The 14,393-nt window shown below is 42.7% G+C and overlaps 2 protein-coding genes across 2 annotated transcripts; both read left to right on the top strand.

Annotated features, from left to right (window-relative positions):
* The first annotated feature begins 859 nt into the window (after positions 1-859).
* On the top strand, positions 860-1,804 carry LOC106977927 (olfactory receptor 4D6). The gene is given in 1 exon segment (XM_015075500.2): positions 860-1,804. A coding segment is annotated over 1 exon segment (945 nt).
* Positions 1,805-9,084: 7,280 nt separating this feature from the next.
* LOC106977905 (olfactory receptor 4D9-like) lies at positions 9,085-10,025 on the top strand. Its single transcript, XM_015075480.3, has one exon. The coding sequence runs from the start codon at positions 9,085-9,087 to the stop codon at positions 10,018-10,020; it is 936 nt and encodes a 311-aa protein (XP_014930966.3). The 3' UTR covers positions 10,021-10,025.
* The last annotated feature ends 4,368 nt before the right edge of the window (positions 10,026-14,393 follow it).

The raw sequence follows: 14,393 nt of genomic DNA, 5'->3' as shown, positions 1-14,393 counted from the left end.
TAAGCTCAACTCCAAATACAGCAAGGACGGTGGGGATTTATAGCCCAGGAGCAGGGCAAGTGGGTCAGTAGGTGGAAAATTACTAAAAGGACACATCAAAGACAATGGGATTCTTACTAAACTGGCTTAACAGGACTCTTGCAAAGACAAGCCAAAGACTTAGTTACAAGGAGTTATATATCAAAGATCAGGGATGAGACATTTGATCAGATACCAAAGGTAGGGTCTTCTTGCTAAACTGATTTAGCAGGATTCTCAGCAAGGAAAGAATAGAAGGCCAAGGTCAAGGTGCCCAATTAACATTGGTCTTTGTCAAGTCAGAAAAACTACTTGCATCTGAATCCTTGACTTGCCACTCACTAACTTTGCAATTGTGCAAATGTGGGCAAGTCATTAACTGCTCTAAACTTCAGCTTCCCTTATATAACATGGAGATGATCATCACCACTCTCTAGACCCCACACAAACATCATAAGAATAAAAATCAAGATATTTCAGGTGAAAGACTTTGGTAAAGAGTAAAGTTCTGCATACATACTCTTGCAGGACAGAAGGCAAGACATAGTCAAATGACCATAGTCCTGCCATCTCCCTCTTTCAGAGGGAAGGCATCAGAGTGTGATGGCTCTTGCTGTCCGCTCAGGGTATTTCCAATAGGAAAGAAGAATCATCAGGATAAAGAATTTCCAGGCCATAAGAGGGGAGACCCTAGCCCAGTTTTTCTGAGTAGTCATGATCTGGATGCTCGAGATAGCCTTAAGACAATATAGGATAAATGATGCTGTCCCTTCATGACACCATACTTCTAACCCTAATGTACCTTCTCCCAAGATAGACATGGAGGAGGGTGGTCCCAACCATGGGCCAGAGCAACCACACCAATGTGAAGGAATTTGTCTTCCTAGAACTCACTCACTTCCAGGAGCTGGAATGTTTCTTGTTTGCGGCCTTCCTTGCTGTATATGTAACCACTGTGCTGGGCAATGCCCTCATTGTGCTGACCATCACCTGTGAGTCCCACCTTCACACTCCCATGTACTTTCTGCTGCGGAACAAATCGGTCCTGGACATTGTTTTTTCATCTGTCACTGTTCCCAAGTTCCTGGTGGATCTGTTATCAGAGAGGAAAACCATCTCCTACAATGGCTGCATGGCACAGATCTTCTTCTTCCATTTTGCTGGTGGGTCAGATATTTTCTTCCTCTCTGTGATGGCCTATGACAGATAACTTGCAATCGCCAAACCCCTGCATTATGTGACCATTATGAAGAGAGAGGTGTGGGTGGGTTTGGTGGTGGCTTCCTGGGTGGGCGGTGGTTTGCACTCAATTGTCCAGATAATTCTGATGCTTCCACTCTCCTTCTGTGGCCCCAACATCCTGGATGCCTTCTACTGTGATGTGCCCCAAGTAGTTAAGCTGGCTTGCACCGATACCTTTGCTCTGGAACTTCTCATGATCTCTAACAATGGGTTGGTGACCCTGCTATGGTTCCTCTTGCTCCTGGGATCCTACACCGTTATTCTGGTGATGCTGAGATCTCACTCTGGGGCAGGACGGAACAAGGCCCTGTCCACCTGCACCTCCCATATCCTCGTGGTGACTCTGCACTTTGTGCCTTGTGTCTACATCTACTGCCGGCCCTTCACTACACTGCCCATGGACACAGCTGTGTCCATCAACAACACGGTCATTACGCCCATGCTGAACCCCATGATTTATACCCTGAGGAACCAGGAGATGAAGTCTGCCATGAAAAGACTACACAGAAGGCTTGGACCTTCTGAGAGCAGTAAGCTGGGGTGAGCACTCACACTGAGACCGGAAATCTATGCTCTGCTTTCCTCAAACTGCCGTCCTGGGGCAACAGACTGCTAGCTCGTTTGCCAGTCATTTCTGAATATCCTCATAGCCACTCAACGCTCTTCCAGGAAGGATGAGATGAGGCTGAACATGAGCTATTGGGCTTGTGACCTTGGGAGAAGTAGGGGATATACGGTGAAAATCAATAACCTGATGCTATTTTGGTATAACCTGTGATTCTCGATGCTAACATATTTTCCTTACTTTTACCACCTGAAATATGGAAATGACACTGTTCGCAGGGTTGCCATGAGAATGAAGAATAATAAATGCTAAGAGGGTGGTCATTAGCACTGCTCATGGCGTTAATCAGGCACAGAATCCAGGTTCCCTATTGTCTAGCCCTCTAGTCCTAAATATGCATATGTGGAAATTATGGATGTGTTTATTTCATGCATGCTCTCTCTGGTAGCTCTGTATTTCCAGTTAATTACTAAAATCATTCCTTGATTTAATATTTTGAGTACAGAATCTTCAATATATTTTACCTACTAGTGAAAAGAGAAGAAATATTTTAAGTCATGTTTAGTCAGATATATACATGGACAAATCTACACTTGGACCAAGAATCTCCTGTTCTCAGGTCCATTCTACTAATTTGCCTACTGAAATTAACCTTAAAAGTGCTTGTATGGTTATTAGTTATTTATTTATTATTTATTTATTTATTTATTTATAATGTTTGTTTTTGAGAGAAAGAGAGAGAGAATGCACAGGCAGGGCTGGGGCAGAGAGAGAGGGGACAGAGGATCCAAAGCAGACTCTGTGCGATGAGCAGAGAGCCTGAGGTGAGGTTTAAACTCATGAACGGCAAGATCATGACCTGAACCAAAGTCGGACACTCAACCTATTGAGCTGCCCAGGTGCCCCGGTAATTTAATTTATGTTAACCTAAACTTTTTTTTTCCCTCTCTTCTCTCCCCATCTCACCTTCAGAGATTTTACAGCTGGAGCAACACTACGGGTTTTGTCTATGTATGCACGGCAAGCAAGACAAGTCGCTTAGAACAGCAGCAACAAAAATACCTAGGAAATACCTTTTCACACATTCAGGACCCATTTTGTGTTCCAGGAGAGGAAAGAAATATATCGCATGCAGGGTCACTTAGGAACAGCCATTGGGTCTGTGTTGTGCTCCACCTCTCTCCTAAGAAAAGGATTCCCAGGAAATAAATATGTAGGAAGACAATAAATATCCCTTTATCCCCTATGCTCACCTCAAATGCCACCCTTCAGCCTACAGGAGTCATTCAAAAATTGGACAATTAGTAAAGAAACTCAGGAAATTACAACCTACAGGACAATTTTTTGCAAATTGTTATAATGCATTAATATTTGGCTAAAAAGGTCCTGGTAGGTGGTATATACCTGTGATCTTCTCTGAGTCCTACAAAACAGAGATAGTAGGCCAAGACTTTTAATCATATGGCAGCACTTCTCAAATTTTTCCAAATCATTATGTCCCAAGGAATTTTATTAGATATTTTCCTTTTTTAAAGTTTATTTATTTATTTTGAGAGAGAGAGTACAAGCAGGGGAGGGGCAGGGAGAGAGGGAGAGAGAGAAACCCAAGCAGGCTCCATGGTGTCAGCGCAGAGCCCAGTGCAGGACTCAATCTCATGACCATGAGATCATGACCTGAGCAGAAATCAAGAGTCAGACAATTAACCACCTAAGCCACCCAGGTGTCCCAGATATTTTTCCTAATTGTTCTCCCACGAGAAAATTTAATACCAAAGATAGACTGTGTATCCTTTAATGTACTGAGGCTCTTTGAAGGCCACACATCATTGTAATATCTAAGATTTTTGTCGTCCTTAAAAACCAATTTTTGTCCCCTTCAGCATGCTGCTCACATTGAGAATGAATGATCATATGGGATTAGATGTTTCTATTAATATGTTTCCCTAAAACCCAGAGCATCAGAACAGATAGATTTATGTCTTCTGGGGTTTTACAAGAATGTAGAAAGCAAAGAAACATGGGCATCTGTATATGTGCGTGTGTGTGTGTGTGTGTGTGTGTGTGTGGACTTGTATGCAATAATGACTTGGAAACTTTAATAATTCCCGCTGGAACTCCAAAATGATCAAAGAGAGTCCGTTCTCCTTCCACACTCACATCCAGTAAATTCCCTTTGCTAATTCTCATGTTGGGCTTGGGCCTGAGGGACCAGTATACACAGCAGGGACACTTTGGGACAGGCAGAAGAGCCAAGATGACATGATCCCTGAGTCTGCCCTTTCCAATGTGAAGGTGGAAGAGAAGACCTTGAAGTCTAATGTAACCAATCGCGAGAAGGACTTGGCGTTCTAACACGAAGGTTCCCTGGCATCATACACACTGGCACCCCACTGGGTCTCAGATGGCGTGAATTCCTGGTTGGATACCAAAGGTTTAGGTAAGGATGTGGAACAGTCAGTGTGAGACACTGTGGGTTATGCATGAACAAGATGAACATGAAAAATGTACCCGGTGTACCAGACACTGTAAAAAAGGATCAAAACTTTAGTGAGAGAAAATGGAAGTGGATGTTAAATGCTGGGAAAGGAGGGATATCTTTCTAGGAAGAAAGGGCCCCCGACACGGGGTCAGCAGCTTGTATCTGGTGAAACAACTGAGATGCATTTGGAGAGATTTTGTTGCAGCTTAGGGTCTGTCCATGGGGATCGCAGAGTGTTTTTACACAAGATGGGCACTTCCTTAAAAAAACAAACAAAAAACAAACAAACAAAAAAAAGACTTTAAAATGCCCCAAATTCCCTTAAAAGCTGTAGAGGTTTCAAAGGCAGTTCCATATCCACACACGGCCCATGACTCACTGGGTCTCTTTGGCCTTTGATCCAGAGCCAGCTTTATTCCCAAACCTGATGACCTAGCACATGAACGCTCCGGTCCACTTGGGTAACCCACACAAGTTCACCGAAACACAAACAAGCAAGTGATTTCAAAGAGAAACTGTTGTTCTGTTGAATAACATTTTATATTCTGCAAAAGTCTTCTTAAATAACTCTTCAGGGAAAACAGGGATGATCCTGTTTTCAGGGGGAAAGGAAAGGAATCAAGTTAATTGAATGCCTACTATGTGCCGGGTACTTTACAGATATGAACGTAGTTGCTCCTTATGCTACCCAATGAAGTAAGTATTATGCTTCCAAGTTTACAGAGGAGGAAAGTAGAGGACTTGCTCCAAGTAACAAAGAAGGAAGAGGCAGAATTCCAGCCCAGGTATGCCCTACTCCAAAGCCCTTAATATTGTTCCACACCAATAACACTGTTTTACAACTGAGGATCTGAGGCACAGAGAGGAGTGACTTTTTCAAGGTCACAAAGCTATTTTATAGCCTGGAAAATGCATCTGTCTCTGGCATCCCTGAGGTCAAGTCAAGGACATTAACAAAAGAATTTCTTAGCCTGTGTTTGTCAAGATCTTTCTCACTCACCCAACACTCCAGTGCCAATGCTTGTAAGGCATGATGTGCACTTATCAACTACATTTGTTCATTAATCTAAAAAGCATTTATTGGGCACCTAATATATGCTCCAGACTAGGTAAAGCTTTGAAGATCTCAGGATGAATGGAACCCTGAGCAGGCAGGATGAACTTGAGGGGTATGGGGAAATTATATTGAACAAAGGAGAGACAGATTTGTAAGAAATTAGATGGAATAATCTGTTACAAGCGCCAGAAGAGAAGTCAGTGCAGGGAATGATGAGTCACAAAGGGGTGTCAGGAAAGTTTTCACAGAAAAGGAGACTCTGAACCTGAGTGTTGAAAGATCAGTGTTTGTGAAGGTGGAAAAATAGGAGATTCTGGAAGTGGGGGTTGGGGAGGGCATGACGGATAGAGGGAACAATGGGAACACAGATCCAAAGGCGTGAGCCAGCAAGAATTTGCATAACATTTAAACACCCCGAGGGGCACCTTGGTGGCTCAGTCCCGGTTAAGTGTTTGACTCTTGATTTTGGCTCAGGCCTCCCGGTTCATGATTTCAAGCCCCATGGTGGGCTCCACACTGACTGTGGAGGCTGCCTGGGATTCTCTCTCTCTCCCTGCACCTCTCTCAAAATAAACAGAATAAACTTTAAACAATTTAAACACCCGAAACAGAGAATCAAAGGAAACAGGACACCAGATATCAAGAGGAGTTTAATCTTTATTGTGTAGGCAATAGGGAACCATTGAAGATTTTCAAACAAAGGACTATGTATGGTGCCATTTGTGACTTATAATTACATTTCTGGAAAAGACAGACAGGATGAATTAGACAAAACTACACTGAAGGAAAGGACACCAGTTAGGAAAGTTGCAACCATCTAAGGAGAAATGACAAGGGGTTAACTGAAGACCAAGAAAAGGGGGCAAATTGAGACAGGTGAGGAAAGTAAAATCCTCAGAACTTTTACACAGTGCCCAGGTTCCTTGCAATGTGAGTGGCTCAGTATAAGCCTTCTGGATAAAACGTGCTACCCACCAGTACCTGCTGCAGAGATGACTGTGCCCACAGAGACAGAATAAACAGGACACAAGGCAAGTAGTGATATTCTCCAGAGCAAATGAGATGCAATGTGTGTTTGGGGTTTATTCAGCCACATGATTTCTCAAGGCTCTCAGAACTTGTTTCTACGCAGACCAAGAGCAATGCTTCCCAGGTGGGCATGATCTGGGGACCACCTAGATGTTCGTGCCAGATGGCTCAGACAGATGTGTAGGCTGAGGAGGGCTATTTTCCTCTAAACTCTGAGTTAATTTTGTCACCACTGCCACCATCATGAAACTTCTCAGAAATTATCAAAATGGCATGGGTAGAATATGTATTTTGCTGAGAGCCAAAGTCTGGCTTCACTGCTAGCTTTCTCTACATCCTTCTGTCTGTCTCTTAAGCCTCCCTGGAACTTTTTTTTTTTTTTTTTCAAATTTGACACTCAAGCAATAAAAGGTTGCTTGCTCCTGAATCCCAAGGGCTAAATAGAATGAATTGAAAATCCTCTAAATTGGATTTGCCACTCCCTTCCCAAACAGGATGCTTTAGTAAGAGAACATATGGCCTCCGCAGAGGGGGCACTACCATTGTTCCCTTGGCTGTCGATCCGTACTCCATCCGGCAGTGGAAAGCCTAAGCTTATCAGAAACTGCTCTGGGTTGTATAGGAAGGGCTCACCTGTATTGCCTACAACCCCGTGGTAATCTTGCGCTTCATGCCCTCTATGTATGCATGCCTGGACCGTGCTGTCGTCTTTGTGAGCAGAACCATCTCGAGTATCATCCTGGTCCTCTTCTTTGTGTTAAACCCTAATGTCTGCATATCTATGAAATGAAATTTTTTAAAAAATAAATAAATGAAAAGAAGACTTGTCATTTCTGAAATATAATAGAAGGGCAATGGTCTACAATTCCTTGGTCATGGAAAGAGGAAATGGAGGGGCTGATGAGACCCACCATTGAAAGGACCAGAAAATTGTGTAAAGAGTCCCTTATGCAAATTATTCTTGGATTTATATAGCCTGAAGCTGGCAGGCAGCACGGAAGAGTAGAAAGATCCTAGAACCAAGAGACAGAAGAGACTTATGTTACTACTTTTCCTGTGCCGCTGATTTTCTATATGACCGTGAAAAATTGGCTTAATGCTTATTAAGTTCAGTTTCAGTATTAATTGACATGGGAATGCTAACACTTTTCCCCCTAACTTCAGAGCGATATTAGAAATATTGATTGTAGGGGTGCCTGGGAGGCTGAGTCGGTTAAGCGTCCTACTTCGGCTCAGGTCATGATCTTGCAGTTCATGAGTTCAAGGCCCTGTCGGCCTCTGTGCTGATAGCACAGAGCCTGGAGCCTGCTTCAGATTCTGCGTCTCCCTCTCTCTCTGCCCCTCCCCCTCTCGCACTCTGTCTCTCTCTCTCTCTCAAAAATAAACTTTGAGGGGCGCCTGGGCAGCTCAGTCGGTTAAGCGTCCGACTTCGGCTCAGATCATGATCTCCAGGTTTATGAGTTCAAGCCCCGCGTCAGGCTCTGTGCTGACAGCTCAGAGCCTGGAGCCTGCTTCAGATTCCGTGTCTCGCTCTCTCTCTGCCCCTCCCCTGCTCATTCTCTGTGTCTCTCTGTCTCAAAAATAAATAAAACATTTAAAATTTTTTTAAAAATAAGTAAAAAATAAACTTTGAAAAAAATTGATTGTTATTAGGTGTGCAGTAGCTTATAAAATTATAACATGCTGATGAAATCAATCCCTATTATGTTGTCACCGAAAGGCTTATGAGTGTTGGTGTATTCCAATGGCTCTTAAGGAAACAAAGTGCAATGAGAATAAAATCAGAGATGCTCTGGTTCATGGAGCACCTTCCATGAAGCCTTCCTCAGTTCTCTTCCTCAGCAACCTCTAGAGGTGGATTTTAACAGATGTCAAAGGCCCCAAAGAGTACAGTAGGGAAACGAATGATCCAGCCCACACCACATTTTAGACTAATGAGGGAGCTGAAGCAAGGAGAAGTGAGTGACTTCCCCAGGTGACACAACAAGTTCATGAAGAATAAGATAATATGATTAAAAATAAGAGTGTGAGCAATCTTGAAAAAGAAAACCAAAGCAGGGGTCCTCACAATCCCACACTTCAAGCTGTATTACAAAGTTTCCACAGATGAGATAAACCTTTCCTTGATTTTTTTTTTATGTTGATTTATTTTTAAGAGACAGAGACAGAGCATGAGGGGGGTGGGGCAGAGAGGGAGGGAGACCCAGAATCTGAAACCGGATCCAGGCTCTGAGCTGTCAGCACAGAGCCCAACGCGGTGCTCGAACCCAGGAACTGTGAGACCCTGACCTGAGCGGATGTCGCATGCTTAACTGACTGAGCCATCCAGGCACCCTCTTTACTTTTTTTTTTTTTTAATGTTTATTTACTTTTGAGAGAGAGAGAGAGAGAGAGAGAGCACAAGAGGGGGAGGGGCAGAGAGAAAGGGAGACAGATTCCTATGCTTAACCAACTGAAACATCCAGATGCCCCTTTTTTCTTTTTTTTTTTTAATGTTTATTTATTTTTGAGAGACACAGAGAGGGAGAGAGAGAGAGAAAGAGAACAAGAGGGGGAGGGGCAGAGAGAGAGGGAGACACAGAATCCTATGCTTAACCAACTAAGCCACCCAGGCGCCCCAAACTTTGCTTGATTTCAATGCCTCAGTAATATTATTCTCTCTTTCAAAGCTGTACAGGGAGGAAGAAATATCCAATGGCCCTGAGAAATTATACCAAGGTGTCTGAATTTATTTTTTGTGGACTTACCCAGTCTCAAGAGCTGAGTTTGCTCTTATTTTTCTTTTTATCTGTAGTTTATGTAACAACTGTGTTAGCAAATGTTGCCATCATGGTCACTGTGACCTACGAGTCCCGCCTTCACACGCCCATGTACTTCCTGCTCCGCAATCTCTCCGTCTTGGACATCTGCTTCTCCTCCATCACCGCTCCCAAGGTCCTCATAGACCTCCTGTCAAGGACAAAGACCATCTCCTTCAATGGTTGCATCACTCAGATCTTCTTCTTCCACCTCCTCGGGGGGGCAGACATTTTTTCTCTCTCTGTCATGGCCTTCTATCGTTACATGGCCATCTCCAAGCCCCTGCACTACGTGACCATCATGAGCAGGGGGCGATGCACTGCCCTCATCGTGGCCTCCTGGGTGGGGGGCTTTGTCCACTCCATCGTGCAGATTTCCCTGTTGCTGCCCCTCCCCTTCTGTGGACCCAATGTTGTTGATGGCTTCTACTGTGACGTCCCCCAGGTCCTCAAACTCGCCTGCACCAGCACCTTTGCTCTTGAGGTCTTAATGATTTCCAACAATGGCTTAATCTCTACACTATGGTTTGTCTTCCTCCTTGTGTCCTACACAGTCATCTTGATGATGCTGAGATCTCACGCTGGGGAGGGAAGGAGGAAAGCCATCTCCACCTGCACCGCCCACAACACTGTGGTGACCCTGCACTTTGTGCCCTGCATCTACGTCTACGCCCGGCCCTTCACTGCCCTTCCCATGGACAGAGCTGTCTCCATCACCTTCACAGTCATCATCCCGGTCCTGAACCCCATGATCTACACCCTCAGGAACCAGGAGATGAAGTCAGCCATGAAGAGATTGAAGGGAAAACTTATGTTTTCTGAAAGGGGATAACCTCATTATAGATTGTTGATCAAGATACCAGCATATAATTGAAATATATTCTTAAAATATTAGATGTTACATATTGGGGCTCAGCAATGCGTAGACAATTAACTATAGCAGGATGGCACAGACACAAAGGATCAGCGACTTGAAAGACTGGTGTTGAGAAGGAACACCAAGTTAAACAGGAAGAACATAGTCCTTGAAGAGCAACTGACAGCAAGGAAGGCACAAATGTGAAATATAATAGAAGGTCTTGGGTGTCCCGGCAACAGGATGAAGGATAGCACTGTGATGTCCAGACGTGCAGTAGGCAAGAGACACCTACCTCAACATAGCCAAGCTCTAGTAACTAGGTCCCAGTGCAGCCATGGTTACCTTAAAACTATTTCGTAAGCATATACTGTGTACCAAGCACTACTTGTAAACATTTTTCTCTACCTCTGCTTTGTCAGTAACGTTTATACCACAGCCTCAAGCATAAGTCAATTTGATGGTTGAAAAAAGAAAAAGCTATATCCAACCCAATAAACACTTTTATTTTTCCTATGTGCCCTCATTTATCATTTCCCTTACCATAGTGTGTTAAAATACACCCACAAAACTTCACATTAGTAGAGCTGGTTCTCCTTTATATTCCCAGTGTCAGAATAGTGCCTGACCTGTAAAAAGCTGTAAGTGTTGGTTGAATCTGTGGAATGGAATGGAATGAATGTAAGATGCCAATTTCTACTTAATCTTGGTTTTTAACATTGAAAACTGACTTTATTTTCTGAACATATACTTCTTCATGGAAGCCAAAGGAAATTGAAATGGCTAAATCAGAGTGTACGGTGATCTAATACTCAAGGTCTTAGCATCTAGGTATGTCTTCATGAAATCACCAAATCAGGGGCGCCTGGGTGGCTCAGTCGGTTAAGCGGCCGACTTTGGCTCAGGTCATGATCTCGCAGTCCGTGAGTTCGAGCCCCGCATCGGGCTCTGTGCTGACAGCTCGGAGCCTGGAGCCTGTTTCAGATTCTGTGTCTCCCTCTCTCTGACCCTCCCCTGTTCATGCTCTGTCTCTCCCTGTCTCAAAAATAAATAAAACGTTAAAAAAAATTAAAAAAATAATAATAAAATCACCAAATCAAGTGTTAGGTCCCAAAATGTCTATTGAAAACCGTGTACACAATTGAATAGAAACACCTCAGGGCAGGGGTGCCTGGGTGGCTCAGTCAGTTAAGTGACCAACTTAGGCTCAGGTCATGATGTCAAAGTTTGTGGGTTCGAGCCCCACATCAAGCTCTGTGCTGATGCTGCAGAGTTTGCTTGGTTTTCTCTCCCTCTCTCTCTCTGCCTCTTTCTCTCTCTCAAAATAAATAAATAAAATCTAAACAAACAAAAAAGAAACACCTCAGGGCAAATGAATGTTTTGCAACACTCAAGGCAAATGAAAGTACAAATTCATTGATTTAGAGTTCCAATAAGCTTGTGCTCTGAGGATATCCAGACAACCCCTCGGGATGCCTGGTAACTGTATACAGAAGGATGGGATGTATTTCCTCTTCTCATTTCTCTCCTCCTCTGTAGCATGGGACCTAGTAAAACTGACTAAGAAGTTTCATTGAAATGTAACTACAGGCTAATAATAATAATAAGAAGAATAGTAATAGTAATAATGTAGGACCACATTCCCTTATTTTAAGTTATTAGGATGAAATAGGTTTTAGACTTTAGCATTTCTTAGATTTTAGAAAGATAATACAGTGCATGTATTGTATGTTACATCATTTCCTCCTTGGGGAGACCTGATACCCATACACTTTAATATTTCTGTGATAAGATGTATAAATAGTTTCACTGAGTGTAATCAATAAAAAACTATGCATGGCCTCACACTAATTCAGATCAAATTTTGCCACAAAATTAGTTCAGGTCAAATGAGATTTTACTACCAAATGATTTTCTAAAAACCTTCCAGCATTCAGAGTTCAGAGATTTCAGAATGAAATACAGAAACTGAACAAGAGGGGATTGTAATAAGCAGAATAATCCCCCCACTCAAGGTGTGCAAGTCCCAAACCCCAGGATCTGTGAGTGTGCTACTTCTATGGCAAAGCAGACTAAGAGTGCAGATGGCATTAAGGTTGCTACTGAGCTGACCTTTAAATCAAGATTATCCTGTGCTTGCTTCGGCAGCACATATACTAAACCAAGATTATCCTGATTATCTGGGAGGGCCCAATGTAATCACAAGAGTCCTTAACGGTGGAAGACGTAGACAGAAGAGGAGGTCAGAGTAATGTAATGTGAGGAGTATTTGACTTAACATGGCTAGCTTTAATGGTAGAAAGATCCACAAGCCAAAGAATGTAGCTAGGCTCTAGAGGCTAGAAAAAGCAAGAGAATGGAATCTGCCTTAGAACCTCCAGAAAGGAATGCAGTCTGCCAACCCTTGATTTTAGACCAGTTGATACTCATGTCAGATTTCTGACCTACAGAATTGTAAGACAATAAATGCATGTTGTTTTAAGCCACAAAATGCGTGGTGATTTTGTTATAGCAGCAAAAGGAAACCAATACAAGGATAATACTTCTGTTGGAGATGAAGAGGCTGTAGGAGCTAAAGAAAGATGAATTTCAAGGAAAAGGGGTCAGGGGTGGGAGGGGGACCAACCAAGGGAGGCTGGTCATGTGCTTCTCCAAGGAGTCCAGGAATGAGCACCACACCCATGCACAAATCTCAAGTACAAGTGCACTGGGCTTGGGGCGCCTGGGTGGCTCAGTTGGTTAACAGTCCAACTTTGGTTCAGGTCATGATCTCATGGTTCGTGGGTTTGAGCCCTGTGTCGGGCTCTGTGCTGACAGCTCAAAGCCTGTAGCCTGCTTCTCATTCTGTGTCTCCCTCTCTCTCTGCCCCTTCCTTCCTCTCTCTCTCTCTATCTCGAAAATAAATAAATAAACTAAAACACACACACACACACACACACACACACAAAAAGTGCACTGGGCTAGAGGAGCCAATCCCAAGCTGTCACCACTTTATAGACTCTGTATAAGATGGAATAAAACATTTGAATCTGAAGTCAAGACCTCACTTGACACCCTGTGAATTTCCCCATGTAATTGATTAACAGTGAGACCATTTGACACCCAGCAAACTGCTTCTACACTTTATGAAAAGAGACACAGAGATGAAGTTCCAAGTATTTTGTATTTGAATTGAAAAGGTCATCCACTATAAAAATGCCACTTTAACAACAACTATGTGGTAAAAATGAAGCACTACCATATTACATGTACTCATCGATGGTAAGACACATCTTAATTTCAGGGACATTAAACCGTGAAAGACCATTTGCATTAACATGGGTGGAGCTACAGAGTATTATGCAAAGTGAAATAAGTCAGTCAGAGAAAGACAAATACCAAGTGATTTCACTCATATATGGTATTTAAGAAACAAAACAAATGAGTACAGACTGTTTTAAGTGCCATATAGTGTGATGAGCACAATCTTTGAATGAAGTAACATGATCTTATTTATATATACAAGTGGTGGTCTTAGAAACATCTTTTTTTCACTAATGCCACTACAGAGTATTTTAAATTCTGCCCATGAGTTGAAAACATTTGTTCCTTGAAAAAACACTATCCACAATGTAATTCTGTCATTCTTCAAAGCATCTTTTATACCTGTGATGTTACATAGTGTGTCCCTTTCACTATAGTGTGTATAGTACATTCTTTAAATGAAATAACACAGTAGTTATGGCACTTAGAGAAATATCTATTATATATGTTCCTTTACGGAGTGTATGAAGTGTAGCACAATATCTTGAACACATTCTTTCATTGAAATTGTACCTAGATGCAATAGAATTCTATTATTGATTTTTTAAATGTGCAATAAAGAAATGTTAAAAAGAAAGGTTCACCTTAGAACTTAAGAAATTCAATATTTAAAGATGTAAGTAAGCAGTTCTGATGTGTGTGCATGCGTGGGCACACACACACACACACACACACACACACTTTTCCAAAGAGAGACAGATGAAAAGCAAACATACTTCATTTGGTCAATCCTATGTTTTAGGAATACATAACACTGCCATCAACTCACTAGTACAAAATAGATTTCTTTTTAATTTTTTTAACATGTATTTATTTTCAAGAGACAGAGAGAGACAGAGCACGAGCGGGAGAAGGGCAGAGAGAGAGGGAGACACAGAATGGGAACCAGGCTGCAGGCTCTGAGCTGTCAGCACAGAGCCCGACATGGGGCTTGAACCCACAAACTGTGAGATCATGACCTGAGCCAAAGTCATACGCTCAACCAACTGAGCCACCCAGGCACCCCCAAAATAGATTTTTTAATGACTAAATTCTGATCAGCTATA

This window comes from Acinonyx jubatus, chromosome D1 (assembly GCF_027475565.1).
Source record: "Acinonyx jubatus isolate Ajub_Pintada_27869175 chromosome D1, VMU_Ajub_asm_v1.0, whole genome shotgun sequence".
NCBI lineage: Eukaryota > Metazoa > Chordata > Mammalia > Carnivora > Felidae > Acinonyx > Acinonyx jubatus.
Note: the sequence above shows the minus strand (reverse complement) of the source record. Positions and strands in the feature narration are given on the sequence as shown.

Excerpts from the sequence above, each read along its gene's own strand:
- LOC106977905 (XM_015075480.3), top strand. The coding sequence starts at position 9,085 with ATGGCCCTGAGAAATTATACCAAGGTGTCTGAATTTATTTTTTGTGGA.